The sequence below is a fragment of the Eriocheir sinensis genome, chromosome 32 (genome assembly GCF_024679095.1).
Source record: "Eriocheir sinensis breed Jianghai 21 chromosome 32, ASM2467909v1, whole genome shotgun sequence".
NCBI classification, from domain to species: domain Eukaryota; kingdom Metazoa; phylum Arthropoda; class Malacostraca; order Decapoda; family Varunidae; genus Eriocheir; species Eriocheir sinensis.
Window position 1 is genome coordinate 14,778,338 of NC_066540.1, and position 21,714 is coordinate 14,800,051.

General features: G+C 42.6%; 1 protein-coding gene across 12 annotated transcripts in view; it reads right to left on the reverse strand.

Annotated features, from left to right (window-relative positions):
* The window catches only part of LOC127006221 (uncharacterized), a 45,310-nt gene extending 24,437 nt beyond the window's left edge, over positions 1 to 20,873 (reverse strand). For 8 of the 12 annotated variants that reach the window (XR_007759285.1, XR_007759284.1, XR_007759281.1 and 5 more), the window contains exons 1-9: positions 20,780 to 20,827; positions 17,253 to 17,370; positions 15,435 to 15,604; positions 7,596 to 7,676; positions 5,166 to 5,531; positions 2,554 to 2,649; positions 1,673 to 1,841; positions 1,131 to 1,257; positions 177 to 285 (exon numbers count right to left, since the gene is read on the reverse strand). Coding sequence is in view for 6 of the 12 variants with exons in the window: in XM_050875830.1 (XP_050731787.1) it covers positions 177 to 285; positions 1,131 to 1,257; positions 1,673 to 1,841; positions 2,554 to 2,649; positions 5,166 to 5,531; positions 7,596 to 7,676; positions 15,435 to 15,585 (1,099 nt within the window). In the remaining 6 variants the exon portion in view is untranslated. Of the gene's footprint in view, positions 1 to 176; positions 286 to 1,130; positions 1,258 to 1,672; positions 1,842 to 2,553; positions 2,650 to 5,165; positions 5,532 to 7,595; positions 7,677 to 15,434; positions 15,605 to 17,252; positions 17,371 to 20,779 lie in introns of all 12 variants that reach the window. The other 4 variants (XM_050875832.1, XM_050875833.1, XM_050875827.1 and 1 more) reach the window with 4 other exon arrangements.
* Between the last annotated feature and the right edge of the window lie 841 nt (positions 20,874 to 21,714).

Genomic DNA, 21,714 nt, shown 5'->3' on the forward strand with positions numbered 1-21,714 from the left:
CCCCCCTAACCCCAGCCCCCCAACCTCACACTGCAATAGACCCCACAACCTAACCTAACCCCCACACAGCAATAGTTAACAACCTAACCTAACCTAACCCATCTGACCTCACATACCAATGGAGGCCAAAACCTAACCTAACCTAACTCCCCCCCCCAGCCCTCAACCTCACATACCGGTCGTGGGCGCCTTCACAATCATCTTGGGGTTGGCTCCGCGCGTCAGCAGGAACCTCACAATGGGGACGTGGTCATTGTAGGCCGCGGCGTGCAGTGGGGTGACGCCCTGAGGATTGGGGTTGGGTTAGGAAAGTGAGGTTGGTGGAACGGAATGCAAAATGGGGTTGGATAAATGGGGGTTTTGAATCAGGAAAACAGTGGTGGTGATACGAGAGAGAGAGAGAGAGAGAGAGAGAGAGAGAGAGAGAGAGAGAGAGAGAGAGAGAGAGAGAGAGAGAGAGAGAGATGAGTGTCTGGCAAGGAAAAACTTGATAAAAAGAGTGCATGAATGAGATTAAGATAAAGAAAGATAAAGATAGAGAAACTGGATGAAGATAGATAGTGTACGGATAGATAGATAGATAGCATGAGTTTTCCCCTACAACCTTTAAAAGATAGATAAATGTATAGATAATAGATAGATAGATAGATACAGATGGAAAGATAAATAGATGCATAAATTATTTTGAAATATTTTTTTTTTACAACAAAGGAGACAGCTCAAGGGCACAAAAAAAGGAAACAATAATAAAAAAAAAGCCCGCTACTCGCTGCTCCTATTAAAAAAGAATCAAAAAAGGTCAATTTCGGGAGGAGAGGCGTCCAGATACAAGCGAAAATTAGTGTTACCAGATAAAAGTACCAATCTCAACCTACATAAATACATAAATTGTTTTGAAATATTTTTTTTTACAACAAAGGAGACAGCTCAAGGGCACAAAAAAAGGCAACAATAATAAAAAAAAGCCCTCTACTCGCTGCTCCTATTAAAAAAGAATCAAAAGAGGTCAATTTCGGGAGGAGAGGCGTCCAAATACAAGCGAAAATTAGTGTTACCAGATAAAAGTACCAATCTCAACCTTCCAAGCTACGATGCCTCTGAGCTGGCAACACTGATTTCGTCCTACTCACATGGGGGTCTGCCGTGTTGATGTCGGCGCCGGCCTGCAGGAGGAGTGTGACAGCCTGCGCGCGACCTTCATACGCGGCGTGGTGAAGCGCGGTCCAGTGGGCAGCGTCTCGGACCTCCAAGTGTAGCCTGGGGTGCAGAACGTTAAGTAATTCAGGAGCAGTAAGTCGTGGGTGTTTATTTTTTCATTATTTTTTTTATTTATGCCCTTGAACTGTTTCCTCTGGTATATATATAAAAAAAAAAGTAATGGGGTGTTGATGCATGATAAAGGGGTGAGGTTGTGTACTAGGGTGTTAGTGCAAAATAAGGGTGATATTGGAGTGTTGTTATGTAATCTCTTCTTCTCATTTAATGAATTTAAAGCCAAACTGGATAATGAGCGTTATGGAGACGGGACAGCACGAGCCTGGTACGACTCTTTTCCTGTATTTCACAACTAGGTAAATACACACACACACACACACACACACACACACACACACACACACTACACTCCCTCCCACTCCCTCTCGCTCACCCCTCTCCCCAGACCCCCACTCACCCCAGCCTGACAGTGTGCGACAACAGGTACCGAAGAACTGCCAGACAACCGAAGTTCGCCGCGAGGTGGAGGAGGTTGCAGGTGATACCCCGGAACCTCACCAGTGCCACCCCTCGCCGCCACTCCCCGTGCATCGCCAGGGCTTCCACCACGGCCACATGGTCTCGGTCTGCGGAGGAAGGGGATTAGAACCAAAGGAATGGGATTGGCTGGGAGAAAGGGGGATTAAAGGAGGAGGAAAGGGATTGGGTAGGGAAGAAAGGGTGTTAGAGAAAGGAGAAAAGGCACTGAACATAACATAAGAACATAAGGAGTCTGTAAGAGGCCAGGATGAGAAAAGATTAGAACCAAAGGAAAAGGATTGGCTGGGAGAAAGGGGATTAAAGGAGGATGAAAGGGATTGGGTGGGGAAGAAAGGGCATTAGAAAGAGGATGAAAGACATTGAATGAAAAGAGAAAAGATTAGAACCAAAGGAAAGGGATTGGTTGGGGGGACAGGGGATTAGAATGGGGAAGAAAAGGATTGGCTGGGAAGAAAGGGGACTGACTGGGTAGAAAACGGATTGAGTGGGATTGAAGAGAATAGAGTGTTATTATGGGGTAGGAAAGGAAGTTTGAGAAGGAAAAAAAAAGGAGTAAATAGAACTAGATAAACACACACACACACACACACACACACACACAAAACTAGATATATAGACAGACAGAATAACATGGGAATAACTTTAATCCTGTATACTCAAACTAGGTAAACACACACACACACACACACACACACACACACACACACACACACACACACACACACACACACAGTAGAAATGAAATACGATGACATGAAACTAACTTACACACACACGCACACACACACACACACTTACAGGTGGCGATGTGGATAGGCTGCCACCCAGACTTGGCATCCCTGCAGTGCACATCCACGCCAGCATCCAGCAGCACCTTCGTCATCTCCACGTTGCCTGGGGTTGATGGATAGTGTTGATGATGGTGTTGACGATGGTGTTGACGGTGGTGTTGATGGTGATGGGGAGGAGGAAACATGAGGAATAAATCAGTAAATAAGTCATTACACACACAAACACACACACACACACAACTCCTAATACCCAGCCAACCCCCAAACAGACACACAAACAAACACACACACGTACAAGTGAAACAAGCCCTCACCCACACTCAATCCTTACCCTCGCTACCAACCCACCCAAACACACACACACACACACAATTCCTCATACCCAGCTAACCTCAAAACAAACACACAAACAAAAACACCCCACCCCGACACTGTAACCTTACCCTTACTAACCCCCCCCCCTAAACACACACACATACACACACACACACAAACACACAACTCCTTATACCCAGTCAACCCCAAAACAAACACACAAACAAAAACACCCCTTGCCCACACTGAAACCTTACCTTCACTACCCCCACCCTGCCACACAAACACACACACACACACACACACACATACAAACACACAATTCCTCATACCCAGCCAACCCCCAAAACAAACACACAAACAAAAACACCCCTTGCCCACAATGAAACCTTACCCTTACTAACCCCCCCCCACACACACACATACACACAAACACACCGATATATGACATCACTAGGTGCTCAATAAAAAAATGGCACAGTGCCTAGGGAGTGGAAGAGGGCGGAAGTGGTACCTATATACAAAAGTGGAAAAAAGGAAGAACCCCTAAAAGTATGTAAAATATGTGAGAAATTAATAAAAGAACAATGGATGAGATTTCTAGAAGAACATAATCTAATCACAAACAATCAATATGGGTTTAGGAAAGGCCGCTCATGTGTGACAGACTTGCTGAGCTTTAACTCAAGAGTGACAGACAAATTACAGGAAAGAGACGGATGGGTGGATTGCAATTACCTGGACTTAATGAAGGCATTTGACAAAGTTCCACATTCAAGACTGCTGTGGAAACTAGAAAATAAAGGAGGATTGAGAGGGAAAATGAAGTGCTGGATGGAAAGCTACTTAAGAGGAAGAGAGATGAGAACAGTGGTTAAGGACACTAGATCGGAATGGAGAGCGGTGGAAAGTGGAGTGCCCCAGTGGTCGGTTTTAGCACCAGTACTCTTCCTAGTCTATATTAATGATATGCCAGAGGGAATAAACAGCTACATGAGCCTGTTTGCAGATGATGCTAAACTGCAAAGACATATAAGAAACAGTGAAGACTGCAAGGAGCTGCAAGAAGACCTAAACAAGATTTGGAAATGGAGTCAGAAATGGGGGATGAAACTCAACGTGAAGAAATGTCATGTTATGGAAATGGGAAGAAGTGTAGAAAGACCAAAATGGACATATAAAATGGGAGATGGGGAAATATTAAAGAAAGTAAACGAAGAGAGAGACCTGGGAGTAATAATGCAAGATTATATGCAACCAGGAAGTCATATAAATCGGATCTTCGGTGATACATATAACATGGTGAGAAATATAGGCATAGCATTCCACTACATGGGCAAAGAAATTATGAAAAAAATAATTACTACTATGATCAGACCTAAACTAGAATACGCAGAAACAGTGTGCTCTCCACATATGAAGAAACACATAAAAACTAGAAAGAATACAGAGGATGGCAACACAAATGGTTCCTGGGAATGACATATGAAGAGAGACTAAAGGAAATGGACTTACCAACACTAGAACAAAGAAGGGAAAGAGGAGACCTAATACAAATATACAGGATATTGAGTAAAATGGAAGAAGTAGATAACGAGAAATTGCTACTAAGAGAGGAACCTTCAGCAGGAACACTAGAGGACATAGTAAAAGTTGAGGAAGGGAAGATGCTCAAGACATAAAGAAATATAGCTTCCCTCAAAGAAATATAGAGGTTTGGAACAGACTAAGTGAAGAAATAGTGTCGGCGAAGAGTGTGCAGAGCTTCAAGGAAAGGTTGGATAATTATAGATACGGAGACGGGACCACACGAGCGTAAGCCCAGGCCCTGTAAAATTACAACTAGGTAAATACAACTAGGTAAATACATACACACACACACACACACACATACAAACACACACACACACACACACACACATACAAACACACCACTCCTCATACCCAGCCAACCCCCAAAACAAACACACAAACAAAAACACCCCTTGCCCACACAGAAATGTTACCTTTACTAACCCCCCCACACACACAAACACAAACAAACAACTCCTCATACCCAGCCAACCCCCAAAACAAACACACAAACAAAAACACCCCTTGCCCACACTGAAATGTTACCCTTACTACCCCCATCCCCCCCTAAACATACACACACGCACACACAAACACACCACTCCTTATACCCAGCCAACCCTCAAAACAAACACACAAACAAAAACACCCCTTGCCCACACTGTAACCTTACCCTTACTACCCCCACCCCGCCACGCACAAACACACACACACACACACACACAAACTCACCCGTCCTGCAGGCAACCAATAGTGCGTGCTGGGCCTTCTTCGATGCCGGGTCAAATGTCTGCCGAGCCACATAGTCCCTGACGGTTGCGATGTCCCCCTGCAGCGCCGCCTTGGTGAACGGATGCCCTGAGTCGGGGTCATCCGGCCATAGAGTCGTCATATTCTCGGGGTCGTCGATAACTGGGAAGTCATCCGCGCTCGGGTCATGCTGTGTCTGGGGCTGGGGGGCGGGTTGAGGGGTAGGGGGTGGCGGGGTGCTGTTCTGGTTGGAGTAGTTGATGGAGCCGAACCAGCCCACCAGGGGGTTCTTGGTTTGGGGTTGGGGTTGTGGTGGGGGTTGGGGGTTGGTGTAGTGGTTTGGGTTTTCTGTTGGTGTTGTGGTGGTTGTTTGGTGGTGGGTGGTTAGGTTAGGTTAGGTTAGGTTGGGTTAGGTTAGGTTAGGTTGGGTTAGGTTAGGTTAGGTTAGGTTGGGTTAGGTTAGGTTAGGTTAGGTTGGGTTTGGTTTGGTGGGGTTTAGGATGAGGATTGGGTTTGGTTTGGTTTGGTGGGGTTTGGTTGGGATTTGGTTGAGTTAGGTTAGGTTAGGTTTGGTTTGGTGGGGTTATGGATTTGGTTTGGTTCGGTTGAGTTTGGTTAGGTTTGGTTTGGTTGAGTTAGGTTAGGTTTAGTTTGGTGGGGTTAAGGATTGTGTTTGGATAGGTTAGGTTAAGTTAGGCAGGGTTGAAGGTTAGATTAGGTTAGGTTAAGTGGAGTTGAGTGAGGTGGGGTTGAGGTTGAAAGGGAGGGGTTGGGGGTTGGAGGGAGTGAAGGGGAGAAAAGAATCAGTTAATGAATTAAGTTGATAGCGGACTCTCTCTCTCTCTCTCTCTCTCTCTCTCTCTCTCTCTCTCCACACCCCTTTAATAATCCTCATATTTCTTTGTTTATTCAGACGCCAACTTTCCAATGCAAGAGTTAGCTAAATCTCTCTCTCTCTCTCTCTCTCTCTCTCTCTCTCTCTCTCTCTCTCTCTCTCCTACACATACATTATACATAACATCAGAAGTACATGCTCCTACCCCTTACAATATATAAATACTGAAGGAGGAGATTGAGGAGGGGGGAGAACTCGGGAAGATGGAGGAGGAGGGACAGAACAGGTAAGGAAGAAAAGAGGGGGAGGAGAGAGAGGAAAGGCTCACTCCACCACCACCTCCCCCTCCCTTCCCACCTCTTCCCCACCCTCTCCCCTTCCCCCCTCTCCCCCTCATTACTCTTACAATTCATGCAGTGGTGGTGGTGGTGGTGGTGATGGTGGTGAGAGGTGTGGTAACAGTGCAGTGCTGGTGGTTTAATTGGTAACAGTGGTAGTAGTAGTAGTAGTAGTAGTAGTATTGGTAGTGGTGGTAGTTTATGCTTGAGAGAGAGAGAGAGAGAGAGAGAGAGAGAGACACAGATATAAACAGATAGACAAAGAGAGACAAAGACAGTGGAATTTAAAGATATATATGTATGTATGTGTGTGTATGTATGTATGTATGTGTGTGTGCGTGTAAGTGTGTGCGCATAGGTGTGTATACATAGATGCAATGTCTACACACACATATACGACCCAGAGAGGAAAAAAAAAAAAAAAAAAAAAAAAAAATACGGTGCCATCTAGAGGAAAAAAATAAATAAATCAAACTAACAAAACTATCCCAAAAAAGTTGTGAGAAAGTACAAAAAAACAACAACAACAACAGAAAAATATAAACTCGGGCAGATTTCCGAGTCGCTTAAAAAAAAAAAAAGATCATCATTCCGGGCAACAAACTCTTCTTCTAAAAGTCGAAAAATGACAACACCAATAACAATGAGGAGGAGGAAGAGGAGGAGGAGGAGGAGGAGGAGGAAGAGGAGGAAGAGAAGAAGGAAGAGCAGAAAATGAGAAAAAAAACCCATAGGAGGAAAAGGAAGAGAGGAAGAAAATTTGGATAAAAAAGGAGGAAGAGGAGGAGGAGGAGGAGAAGATGAAGGAGGAGATGAAGAAGAGGAAGATAAGAAGGAAGAGCAGAAAATGAGAAAAAAACACACACATAGGAGGAAGAGGAGGGGAGGAAGAGAGAAAAAGGAAGAGTAGAAAATGTAGATAAAAAAAGAAAAGGCAGAGGAGGAGGAGGAGGAGGAGGAGGAGGAGAGAAGGAAGGAAAGGTAGAAAAGAAGAGGAGGAGGAGGAAGAGATAAGAAGGAAGAGAAGGAGAATACAAGAAAAATTTAAAAAAAAGAGGAAGAGGAGGAGGAAAATATGCGAAAAAAAACTTAAGAGGAGGTGGAGGAGAGAGAGAGAGACAGAGAGAGAAAGAGAGAGAGAGCACAGTATACAAACAAACACACACACGCACAAACAACCCCACTGACCCCTTACCCCTCCCCCACCTCTCTCTCTCTCTCTCTCTCTCTGGCGTGTACCTTCTATAGTATGCCCCACGGAGGCCTCGGAAGGGGAGGTCAAGAATGCCGTTCCCACAAGGCAGCAGAGCGAAGGGACCACTGTGGGGGGGGAGGGTGTGTAATGGGGTGGCAAGGGAGGTGTTTGTTTGGGGTCGGTGAGATGGTTCATTTTTGTGCCTTGTTTGATTTTGACCTAATTGTTGGTTTTGGGTTTGTTTGCGTCTGTCTTGTGAACACCCCCACACTGGCTGAGGGCGAGATGAGATCCTTCGTCTCCTGAATATACTGTTCATGTCTGTATATTGTAGGTAACTCTCGATTTACGCGTGTTTGGTTTACGCGTTTTTTAAATAACGTGTGGTCCAAAATCCATATAAATGTTTAATTTACACGTTTTTTCACTCATATGCGATATTTTACGGAGTGGCCACCAGATGTCTCATGCAACTGGACTCACACGGCGCCGCGGCCACACAGCTGAGGTCAGTTCTTCCCACGCACCACTTGAACAACAATACAGTACCCACGCTGCCACGCTACTCAACTACTCAACCAATACTAACGGTACCAGCTATGCGGTACGGTACCAGACTGCTCTCTCTCTCTTTCCACTAAATGAAGTGAATATTTATTTTTCACTAGAAACCTACCTCTTGTTTGATTTACATTGTTTTTGATTTACGCGACCTCTTCAAGGACACAATACTCGCTTAAATCAAGAGTTACCCGTATCTGTATCTTCGTATGTTTGGATCAGGGCAACGGTTCCTTTATGTACCTTGTTTGAGTATGACCTAATGGGGTGTTTTATTCTTGTGGTCGTTTTCACATTTGGGTTCAGGTGACGGTTCTTCATTAGTGCTGTTTGAGGTGGACCTGAATTTTGAAGTGTATGACCGTTTCTCGCTGTTTTGGACTTTTAGGGGGTTGAGTAAAGTTTGAATATTTAAAGGTAGACAATTATAACCCTCCACGCCCCCAAACAATGAATCCATGGTCCTTTTTTTTTTTTCAGTTTTATGACCGTTTCTCGCTGTGTTGGACTTTTAGGGGGGTTGAGTAAAGTTTGAATATTTAAAGGTAGACAATTATAACCCTCCACGCCCCCAAGCAATGAATCCATAGGCCTTTTTTTTTTTTCAGTTTTATGACCATTTTTCGCTGTGTTGGACTTTTGGGGGGTTGAGTAAAGTTTGAATATTTAAAGGTAGACAATTATAACCCTCCACGCCCCCAAACAATGAATCCACGGGCGTTTTTTATTTTTTTTCCAGTGTTATGACCGTTTCTCGCTGTTTTGGACTTTTGGGGGGTTGAGTAAAGTTTGAATATTTAAAGGTAGACAATTATAACCCTCCAGCCCCCAAACAATGAATCCATGGGTCCTTTTTTTTTTTTCAGTGTTATGACCGTTTCTCGCTGTTTTGGACTTTTGGGGGGTTGAGTAAAGTTTGAATATTTAAAGGTAGACAATTATAACCCTCCACGCCCCCAAACAATGAATCCATGGTCCCCCCCCCCCTTTTTTTTTTTTTAGTGTTATGACCGTTTCTCGCTGTTTTGGACTTTTGGGGGGTTGAGTAAAGTCTGAATATTTAAAGGTAGACAATTATAACCCTCCAGCCCCCAAACAATGAATCCATAGGCCTAGGTTTGATTCTCTACCCAGTCAGTCTTTTTTATTTTTTATTTTTCAGTATTATGATCTTTTCTCGCTGTTTTGGAATTTAACTTTACTATTATTATTATCATCGTTATTTTCTTCTTCTTTCCAACAGCTAACTACCCACACATCAATTGTTTACACTGCCGTATTTAGCGAGTCTGTCTGTCCCTCCGGCTGGTGTATTTTGTAAGTGTACCATTGTGTTGGGTATTAATCTATATGAGTTAACCCTAAAATTATGTGTATAGTCAAGTTTTCCTTAATGGCTAAACACATTATTATTATTATTATTATTATTATTATTACTGCATTAGTATTGGTAGAAATAATAGTAGTTATAGTAGTATGAAAAGTATTAGTATCAGTAGTAATAGTAGTAGTAGTAGTAGTAGTAGTGTTGGTAGTAGTAAGGGATATAATGACCATGTAAGTGAGTATGTACTTAAAATAATGGAGTGAAATGATGCAGAAAATAATAATTACGAATCACAACCTTTACGTAACGGCTGCGACTGACCCTTCATGTCGCGCGAACACTATCAAAACCTTACATTGCATTATATTACGAAGCCAAAGTCATTTCTCAGTCTGTCATTCTTTTTGTCCCCCTGCTGTCCTCTCTCTCTCTCTCTCTCTCTCTCTCTCTCTCTCTCTCTCTCTCTCTCTCTCTTACATATGTGTCCTGATCGTAACCATTTCCCAGTCTGTCAGTCTTTGTATCCACCTCCTGTCCTCTCTCCTCTGTAAATGTCCTGACCACTGGCATTTCTTGGTTTGATTTTTTTATTTTTTTTACGTCTATGCCCGTAGTGCCATTAGGCTTGCTTGAGGGGGTTGGATGGTGTTCGGCCCCAGCCCGTCATGGCGCAGGCAAGTGTTTATAGTGGCGCCATCTTCTCTTGTCTTTGTTATGTCTTAAACTATCCTGTGTTATCTTAGCGCTATTTAATTTCAAGGCGTCAATGCTGTTTACGATAATTTCTTTATTGATGTGAGTACTAAGAGGATTGATGCACAGAAATGACCCAATGCAGCCTCCAAACCCAGGTTACGTATTGAAGGCTTGACGTGAAGAAGATGAAGTGCATTTGTGTGTTTTAAGTCGATGATGTGTCCTAAGTATCTTCCTCCTCTTATGAAACAGCCTTACTGATGTGAGTACTAAGTGGATCGATGCACAGACATGACCGAATGCAGCCTCCGAGCCCAGGTTACGTATTGAAGGCTTGACGTGAAGAAGATGAAGTGCATTTGTGTGTTTTCAGTCAATGATGTGTCCTAAGTATCTTCCCCCTCTTATGAAACAGCCTTACTGATGTGAGTACTAAGTGGATCGATGCACAGAAATGACCAAATGCAGCCTCCGAGCCCAGGTTACGTATTGAAGGCTTGACGTGAAGATGATGAAGTGCATTTGTGTGTCCTAAGAACCTTCCCCCTCTTATGATACAGCCTTACTGATGTGAGTACTAAGTGGATCAAAGCACAGAAAAGGCCGAATGCAGCCTCCGAGCCCAGGTTACGTATTGAAGGCTTGACGTGAAGAAGATGAAGTGCATTTGTGTGTCTTAAGTTGATGATGTGTCCTAAGAACCTTCCCCCTCTTATGATACAGCCCTGCTTGTGAATGAAGAAGTTTACGTAGTGGAAAAGAATAGGTTACGTAGCTATGTAGTTTATGTACAGAAAACTGAAAAGAACTAAGATTATTAATGGAAAAAATATCATTGTTAAATTGTACTGATGCTCCTAAATGTTGCTAATACTATATAAATTTAAGAAAAGAAAAATTGAGGTAATGTAAAGGAGACAAAAAGGGAAGTAAAAAATTCTATAAAAAGTTTAATAATGATAATAATGGATAAAAAAAAAGTAACAAATAATAATAAATAAAAAAATAACAAAATATGATAAAGAATAAATTAAAACAGAAGTTGAAAATATATATAAAAAAAAGGAAATGACCAAATAATAAAAGGAAACAAATCAATGAAATCTTACATCCAAAAAAAGAAGCTGAAAACATTTACATACGCATTAAAAAATAAATAAATAAATCCACACTTCACTTCGGTACTAAGAGACCTCAAAACATTCAGCCTTACGCACTTAACAGCTGATAGAAAAAAAGAATAAAACATTACATAAAAAACCAGGAAAGTGAGAAAACATTACGTAATAAGACACTACAAAAAAAATATAAAAGAAAACATGTAAATAAAAGAGAAAAAGAAAACATTACATGAAAAAAAACAATACGTGAAAAAGAAAAGAAAAAAGAAAACATTACGAAAAAAAACTTTCGTAAAAAAGAAAAAAAGAAAACATTATGAGAAACAAATTTACGTAAAAAGAAGAAAACATGTAAAAAATTAAAAATTACGGAAAAAAAATTACATGAAAAAAGAAAACATTACATAAAAAAACACACATTACATAAATAAAAAAAAAAGAAAACATTAAAAAAACGCAAAAAAAAAAAAAAACATTACGCAAAAAAAAAAAAAGCTACAATATCATACGCACCAACAACAACAACAACAACACTGACACGAACACTACACACTCATAACAGTTACCACGACAAGAGAAGGACACAGACACGGGGGGAGGCTACGGCGGAAACAGAGAGGTGTCGTTTTGCCTACGTAAGAAAACTACAGCCTAAAATATCAACAATGGACGCTAACTACACACACACACACACACACACACACGAGACTACACTGAAAGATGAGGCGGCGTTAGGCTTGCGTAAAGGAAAAACACGATTAGGCTATGCACACAATGATGTTTTCTTTTTTACAGCAAAGGAAGCAGCTCAAGGGCAGGAAACAGTAATACGTAATGAGAAAAAAATACGCCGGCTAAACACTAATGGTACGGAGAGAAGAGGAGGAGGAGGAGGAGGAGAAAGACATGGAATAATGGGGGGGGAGAGGATAGGAGAAGGAAGATAGGAAGGGAAGGTGAGGAAGAGGAGGAAGAGGAGGAGGAGAAAGGTATGGAATAAGGGTGGGGGAGAGGAGAGAAAAAGGAAGATACGAAGGGAAGGTGAGGAGGATGACACCAAGCTGGACTAAGGAGCAAACGCAACACTGGGATCAAGCACAGCCATTACGTAATGAATGACGGGATTTGTATCGGAGCCGGGCACGGTAATCACAAACACACACAACGACATCTGTTAAAATTTGTTCAGGGTGCCATCAGAGAATTTTGATTAACCCGGTAGCAGCGATGGGCCAAATTTGTGGCTTTACTGTGTAGCAGCGACGGGCCAAATTTGTGGCTTTACTGTGTAGCAGCGACGGGCCAAATTTGTGGCTTTACTGTGTAGCAGCGATGGGCCAAATTTGTGGCTTTACTGTGTAGCAGCGACGGGCCAAATTTGTGGCTTTACCGTGTAGCAGTGACGGGCCAAATTTGTGGCTTTACCGTGTAGCAGTGACGGGCCAAATTTGTGGCTTTACCGTGTAGCAGTGACGGGCCAAATTTGTGGCTTTACCGTGTAGCAGTGACGGGCCAAATTTGTGGCTTTACCGTGTAGCAGCGATGGGCCAAATTTGTGGCTTTACCATGTAGCAGTGACGGGCCACATTTGTGCCATGATATAAACCCCCAAAAATAGATGATGCATAATCTGATCACAAATGCTTTGATATATATTATGAAATGGTTTGTGTGAGGGGTGATTTTTTTCTCATTTTTCTTGCTTGGAGGGATCATTAACCCATTCATGGTTACCTATGCTACAATGTGTGTACTCCCCCTGGTCACGAAAAATGGAAAACAAAATTTTTGGCCTAATGAACCCAAAACCATCTCCACATAAAGAAAATAATATGGAAATTTCCTCCTTACCTTTTCTTAAATGCCCCGCCAGCATTTAAGTGGCAGCTGTGGCGCGGCGCTGCCAGACGTAATCTCACCACCGAGATATTATTTTCAACTCTTCCTCTAACAATTGTTTTTCTTTTGCACAACACTACATTCTTATGGTATTGTATCACTATAAGAACACAACTAGTCTCAAAGTAGTAATTATGAATGGTAAACATAAAAAGGAAATGTGGCAATACAACTGTTTGCTTTTGTACAACACTACATTCTTATGATAGTGTATTACCAGGCTATAAGAACACAATTTGTCTCAAAATAGGCCAGTAATTCTGAACAGGAAACATAAAAATGAAATGTGGCATAACACGTGACCAACAGGATCGGCGGGAAGGCGTCTGTCTGGCTGGAGTGAGACCGCGGGCGGGTGGGGGAGTCACTCTTGGACGAGACGCATTGCATTCATCTTCACTTGATGAACTCCGACGTCTTGCCATCTTCATTCATTCTGCCACCACGTGGTGGATATAACCACCTAGAGGTGGAAGGAGGTGGAGAAGATAGTTGAGTAGGTGATGGTCCAGAGCATATGTTTGAGGAGTAGTCAGCTGCTGTTGTGTCTGCTGGGTAACATTCAAATCCACTTGCTGATTGGCTTTATTCACTTTCTTGAAAAACATAGGGTCGTATAACGAGACGTATCGCCGTCCAAGAACACATATTTGACAAGGCTTTCGTAGGAGTTGTGGGCATTTCCAGGGGTAGTTTTATGACCCTGGTGGTAGTGTGAGTCTTCTTCTGTACCGTGAACCTAAAGAAACACCCATTGGAACCCGACTGACCCTCTCTTTGACCTTTACACATATTTGACAAGGCTTTCGTAGGAGTTGTGGGCATTTCCAGGGGTAGTTTTATGACCCTGGTGGTAGTGTGAGTCTTCTTCTGTACCGTGAACCTGAAGAAACACCCATTGGAACCCGACTGACCCTCTCTTTGACCTTTACACATATTTGACAAGGCTTTCCTAGGAGTTGTGGGCATTTCCAGGGGTAGTTTTATGACCCTGGTGGTAGTGTGAGTCTTCTTCTGTACCGTGAACCTAAAGAAACACTCACCAGAACCCGACTGACCCCCTCTTTGGCCTTTAGAAATGGCTGATGTGAGAAGCGAGAATGTCTTATAATACCAACCATAATCTTCATCTTTATCACTATCATCTATTGTAGATTCACTGTCAGTATCACCCTCCTCTTCACTGAAATGAAGCTGAATTTGCTCATCAGTGAGAGCACCAAGTCGACATCTACGTGCCATACTGTATAAGCATGCTCAATAAAACTTCCGCACATAAAGTCATCACTTGAGAAAAGATGCCTGACACTTCAATAAACGTAATTATAAACCGCAAGAGGCATTTCATTCACGTGGAAAAAAAAAAATAATAAAACATCACATGACATGGTTGACCAGAGGGAGTAACAACATAACACATCAGGTGACATGGTTGACCAGAGGGAGTAACAACATTAACACATCAGGTGACATGGTTGACCAGAGGGAGTAACAACATTAACACATCAGGTGACATGGTTGACCAGAGGGAGTAACAACATTAACACATCAGGTGACATGGTTGACCAGAGGGAGTAACAACATTAACACGTCAGGTGACATGGTTGACCACGAACGGGTTAAGAAACATGATCCCTGCTGCTACCGGGCTAATGCCGTGATGACCAATATTATCATCCTGAAGTTTTTAGGACCACATTCTTGTTGTGGGTTTTTCCATTGACAATTGTATGCCTAATTCGTGGTGATATTAAATAATAATAATACATTGATATCCAACTATAACACTACCATGAATTAGGCATACAATTGATATGCTACTATAACATTCTTAAACATTTTGGCACCCAAGCAAACATCTTTTTTTATTTTTTTTTTGTTACAGTATAGGAAGCAGCTCCAGGGCAAACATAAATGAAAACAAAGAAGCCTGCTACAAAAAAGCCTGCATACACATCATTACGTACAAAGCTATGTCCGAGAAAATACTGTGTAAGAGAGAGAAAGAGAGAGAATAACAAAAAGACAGACAGGAAAAAATAGAAAGCAATAAAAAAGAATAAAACAGTCCAGCCACACACACACACACACACACACACACATACCTACGACATGTTTTCGGTATACGTAATCTTTTCGGGAGCAGTGTGCTTTTATGTTTCCTTTTTCCCTCGGTCTGTCCTCTTTACGACCCCCCCCCACCCCCCCACCACACACACACACACACACACCCAATACACACACACACATACACCCCCCCAATACACACACACACATACCTTGAGAATTATTGTACGCAGTGGGGTAGTTGATGAGGCGGGCGCATATCTCTTTCTCAGGCCCTTCCTCATCTGCTATGGGCCCACCTCCGCCGCCGCCGCCGCCACCGCCGCCGCCCCCAAGGCCTCCGCCACCACTATCAACGGTCATCTTACCATCCTGCGGCACTCTGTAATACATATACTCAAGTAGTGTACGAGGCGAGGGTACAGGGCCATGCAGAAGTAGTCGTGTCGGAGGCTAAAGATGAGGGCTAGGAGCTACTGGGAGAGAGGGAGTGCTGTGTTAGGATTGGGAAGGGATTGGGGAAGGAGGGAAGGAGTGGGGAGTATGGAGGAGGTTGTGTTAGTGAGTGATGGTGAAGGGACAGGGGAAGGAAGGAAGGAAGGAGGGAGAGGGAAGTATAGAGAAGGAATATTGTGTTAGTAAGAGATGCTGAAGGAAGTAAGTAAGAAAGGAAGGAAGGAAGGAGAAGGAATGTTGTGTTAGTGTTAGTAAGTTATGCTGAAGGGACTGGGGAAGGAAGGAAGGAAGGAAGGAAGGAAGGGAGTGGGAAGTAAGGAGAGGGAATGTTGTGTTAGTGTTAGTATGAGATGCTGAAGGAACTGAGGAAGGAAGGAAGGAAGGAAGGAGTGGGGAGTAAGGAGAGGGAATATTGTGTTAGTGTTGAAGGAAGGAGTACTTGAGTTAAGGGACAGAAAGGAGAGCGTTGGATGTGTTAGGTAAGGCTGTGAGGTGAAGTGGATCAAAGAAGGAAACAAGATAGGTATGGTGAATTATGTGTGTGTGTGTGTGTGTGTGTGTGTGTGTGAATAACAGGAAGAGAGAGAAATGCAAGAATACGAAGATGAAGAAATTTTGGGGTTAGTTAGGGCAGTGTCTGAAATTTTGAGGGGTATGTAGGAAGAGGACTTGAGTTACGGGACATGAGGGAGAGCGTTGGATGTGTGAGGTACGGCTGTGAGGTGGAGTGGATCAAAGAAAGTGTGAATGATGGATAAGAGTGGTGTTGTGAAGTATGTGTGTGTGTGCGTGTATGTGTGTGACCTAGTGAACAACAGGAGAGAGACAGGCAAGAACATGAAGAGATTTTGGGGAACCTTAGTTTGGGCCGCGTCTGAAAATTTATTGGGTTTATAGGAATTTAGGCGACATGAATGAGGAGAAAGTATGTGTGTGTTTGTGTAGCTTAGTAAAAAACAGGAAGAGACAGAGAAGTAAGATCATGAAGAGAAGATTTTAGGGGTTAGTTAGGGCAGCATCTGAAAATTTAGTAGGTTTATAGGAATTTAGGCGACATGAATGAGGAGAAAGTATGTGTGTGTGCGTGTAGCTTAGTGAAAAACAGGAAGAGACAGAGAAGTAAGAACATGAAGAGGAGAAGATTTTAGGGGTTAGTTAGGGCAGCATCTGAAAATTTAGTGAGTTTGTAGGAATTTAGGCGACATGAATGAGGAGAAAGTATGTGTGTGTGCGTGTAGCTTAGTGAAAAACAGGAAGAGAGAGAGAGGTAAGATCATGAAGAGAAGATTTTAGGGGTTAGTTAGGGCAGCATCTGAAAATTTAGTGAGTTTGTAGGAAGTTAGAGGATATGAATGAGGAGAAAGTATGTGTGTGTTCGTGTAGCTTAGTGAAAAACAGGAAGAGAGAGAGGTCAGATCATGAAGAGGAGAAGACTTTAGGGGTTAGTTAGGGCAGCATCTGAAAATTTAGTAGGTTTATAGGAATTCAGGCGACATGGATAATTGTGAGGTAAGGCTGGGAGGGGGTGGGGTGGCAGGGTGTTGATGGAATAAATGATAGCGGACAATCAATACCTTGTGGATGTCTGTGCTGAGAGGGATTTGTTCTTGGCAAAGAGCTTCTTCCAGCACAAGTTGATCCACAGGTATACGTGGGCAAGGGGGAATGAGAGGAGCTTGGTAGATTACATAGCTGTGGATAATAGGTTGAAGCAGGATGTACTGGATGCAAAGGTTGTGGGAGGATTGTTTGATCTGCGGAGTGTGCAAAATATGGCAATAAAATAACTGGGTGGGGCGTTTTTAATGTTTTTTTTTGTATTGTGAACGTGAAGATTAGCATATTCAGAGCATCTTGTGGTGAGGAAATGCAATGTCTTTCTCTCTCTCTGTCTTTGCGTGGCCTCATGCGTAAGGCTGTGTAAGTGGGCGTGGGAGGGCAGTGACGCATGGCCGCTGGCAGGCTGAGGGCTGTGGTTCATATTTTTAAACGTATCGGTAACCCATCACGGCTATTTTCCAAGACCACAGAACAGATTAACCCTTTCAATACGGCGACACAGGCATCGGCGTCACAGTATGGAAAGGGTTAAGAGGAAATAGAAGAGAATTAAACCTCTTAATCCTCGTCCGTTTTCTCTTAAGAGGTTTAGAAGAGAATCAACCCTTCCCATATGGTGACGCTGACGGTGACACCAACATCGGCGTCACCATACTGAAAGGGTTAACCAGGTTTTCATGGGTAGTTTTCCAGCTCAAGGTGCAGAAGTCAGGTAAAACTATCATTAGGATCAGAAAACAGTCCATGAAATCCCCGACAACTTGTGCGATAGGCTTTTCAAACAGGCGAACTGAGGTGCTGAGATGTTTATAAATACAGGCTTGTGTGAATGGGGGAGGGGGGGGAAAGGGGACATGGTGTAAGGCTATTCTGTTGTAATATATGTTTCTGACACATGTATCAGTACACAGTTTATCTCTATTTATCAAAGATTTACACAATTTTCACGTCTCATACATGTAATATATATACATAGCCACGCGTACAGGGAGGGGGAATACAATCGTCCCTCAAATAGCTCAGTTTCGGTTTTATACGGATTGTCATTGAAGATCTCTTAGGGATTTTTTAATTTCCTGCTCTTTGGGAAATTTAAAAATCCTAAAAAAATCTTCTACGAAAATCCACATAAAACTGAAACCGAACTATTGAAAACCGTACCATTTGAGGGACGACTATACTATATTTTAATTTGGAAATATAATTATACACTTGCAGGATGTATAACAGCGAAGAGAGGAATAGTTTTAGGCATTGTCACACCATGCCTGCAGGAAGAAAGCGGAGGCAATGTGTCAGTCAGGAGATGACTTTTTTTTTACAACAAAGGAGACAGCTCAAGGGCACAAAAAAAAAGGAAACAATAATAAAAAAAAGCCCGCTACTCGCTGCTCCTAAAAAGAATCCAAGGAGGTGGCCGAAAGAGGGGTCAATTTCGCTAACCATACTGCCTAGAGGCCTACGTGGGTTCAGGGGAATAGCGGGAAACAGAGATGAGGGGCTCCCGGACACACCATCAGGGTTTGTTTATCCTGTGGCTGGAACTTTAATGAGACATGTCAGATCTCTCCCCAGCCTGAACCGTGCCTCACACTCCACAGGTTGACAGTTCTGGGCATTTGGCGGTAGCGGGATAAGTAAGGCGAGAGAATGGGAAGTCAAAGGGGAATGGGAAGAAGGAGAAACAGGAGGAAGGAAGTGGCCATTGGGAGATCGTGTGACAGTGGGTGCATCACGGCGTACAGAAGGAAGGTTAAAAAAGACCGATATGGAAACAGAAACCAAGGAAGAATTGACACTTACAGAAGACAAACAGAAGAAAACCATGCCTCAGAAAACAGAAAATGAGGAAAAACAAGAAAACACCAATATGGAAACAGATACCAAGGAAGAATTGACACTTATAGAAGACAAACAGAAGAAAACCATGCCTCGGAAAACAGAAAATGAGGAAAAACAAGAAGAAAACAGAAAAACGAGAACAGGAAAACAGGAAAAAGAAGAAAACACCAATAAGAAAACAGAAACCAAGGAAGAATTGACACTTACAGAAGACAAACAGAAGAAAACCATGCCTCGGAAAACAGAAAATGAGGAAAAACAAGAAGAAAACAGCAAAACGAGAACAGGAAAACAGGAAAAAGAAGAAAACACCAATACGGAAACAGAAACCAAGGAAGAATTGACACTTACAGAAGACAAACAGAAGAAAAACATGCCTCGGAAAACAGAAAATGAGGAAAAACAAGAAGAAAACATAAAAACGAGAACAGGAAAATAGGAAATAGAAGAAAACACCAATATGGAAACAGATACCAAGGAAGAATTGACACTTACAGAAGCGTAATGAGTGACTGTTTGATTGACAGTTGAGGGATGTAATTTCAAACTTTTCCATTGTTAAATTACGTTGATGAAGCTTCAGGCCCTGCTCCGCCGCTGATGCAGCACCCTCAAGGGCCGTCAACAATTACAACGTTAGCCTCAATAATAGTCTTCGATGCACTTATTCTCAAACATAGTAGTGAGTGAGTGTCTTAATTAGTTTCATGAATAAATCACAAATATCCATTGGTTCAGTTTTCTTGTCCGATACTTTCGTTATAGTACCACAATTGAACTTCCAACGATCATTTTCACCACACTGAAGATTACTAGTCGTTTCGTACCTCTGGTCGTTTCGTATCCTACTGTTTCGTACCGCTTCCTGGTCGTTTCATACCATTCCCTGGTCATTTCGTACCATTGTGCTGGTCATTTTGTATCGTTGTGCTGGTCATTTCGTACCGCATTAAAATTTACAGTTTCAAAGTGAACCCACAACTGTCCATTTGTTACAGTTTCTGGTTTTGTTACATTTCTGAATTGGACCAGTTTAATTAGTAGGAGTCATTAACAGGCAACATAATGGTAAAAATACAATAAAAACTTTTCTGACTGATAGTGGCAGTGGTAGTAATTAACTGGTACAATAGATGGTAACAGGTACAAAGTATCCAAATGATTAACCTCTCAATCTTCACAATGATCCATTAATGTACTGCACTGTTGTAGGTATGCAAAAGTAGGGGAACGACCAGTTTCCACACTGAACATTCATCACACACAATTTATCTTTGAGTACAAGCACTAATTAATAGCCATGATCGGTCATGTTACGAGTTCTCTCAATTTCAGTCTGGAGAACTAGAAGTGACCTAATTGTTTTTGCATCATTAGGAGAGAGAGAGAGAGAGAGAGAGAGAGAGAGAGAGAGAGAGAGAGAGCAGGACAAACACGAGAGGGAGAAACGAGAGACACCACAAATAAATAAACAACAAGTCATGAAAACAAGAAAACAAAAAACGAAAGTCTCATGCCACAACATCACCCGCTTATCCCCAACCAACACGCTCATCTTACTCAGCATTTCCCAGCATTACCCAACCCCTGGCGTCCCCCCGCCCTCCCCAGCATGACCACCGGGTACTTAACTATCCTCCTGCCGCCCCCCGCCCCGCCATACCCGTGGAGAGGCAAGGAAAGGGGAAAATAAACTAACCATTTGTTAAGACTCCGGATATCGATGCTCTCAGTCCTGGTCTTGGTCTCGGGTTGATGCTCAGAGTGTTCGGGTCATTCTGGTCTTGACTTCCACTTCCTAAAACTTCCAGAAACTTGTGTTATCTGGATTATTTTTCGCTGGTATTTAGTGTTAATGCTCTGTTTTAAGTTGTAAGGTTTGTTTGTAATAGTTGGTTTTGCTTTTGTGTACTTTTTGGTCAGTTCTGTTTATTTATCTGTCGTTGAAAGACGTTCGGTCACGGCTACTTATGTTTATAGCAGGTTTCTGACACTTCCATTGTTTTGTTATTATGAAGTTAAGGAGCTTGTTTTGTCCATTTGAAGCATTTTAAAGCAACGATCCATCACTGAATTTTTATTGAAGGGTTGAGCAAACACCCATTATCTCCTGGTTTGTTATCTAAATGTCAATAACTGCTATTTCACTCATGGTAAAGCAGAAGCTGACACTATTCTTGATACATTTATTGATTTTTACAGTTTTCAGATGGTATTGTTTCTGTTTCTATTCTTCAACGCGTCAAAACTTTCCACGGTTTCTAATAGTGTGTAGTGTAACAAGCCTTTATTATCGCATGACGTCACTGGCTAGCAGACGACACCCTCCCTCCTGCTGACCTCTTTGTTGTCACACACCCAGCACAACGACGCTAGCCTGACCGAGACGCTTCTAGCCACGAACCTAACTTTGAAAATGACCACCAAAAAATAATATATCATGAGCATGGGCGGTGTGGGGTGCTGGAAGGTTGTATTGGTCGGCGACACACACACACACACACACACACACATGGAGCAGACGACGCCCTACTTGCTCCAAAGAACAATGACGAAACAGCCGTAGCATGAATGAAAAATAAAAGAATGTTAGTTATCCCTTATCAGCACAGTTTTAGGATGTGACCGATTTCC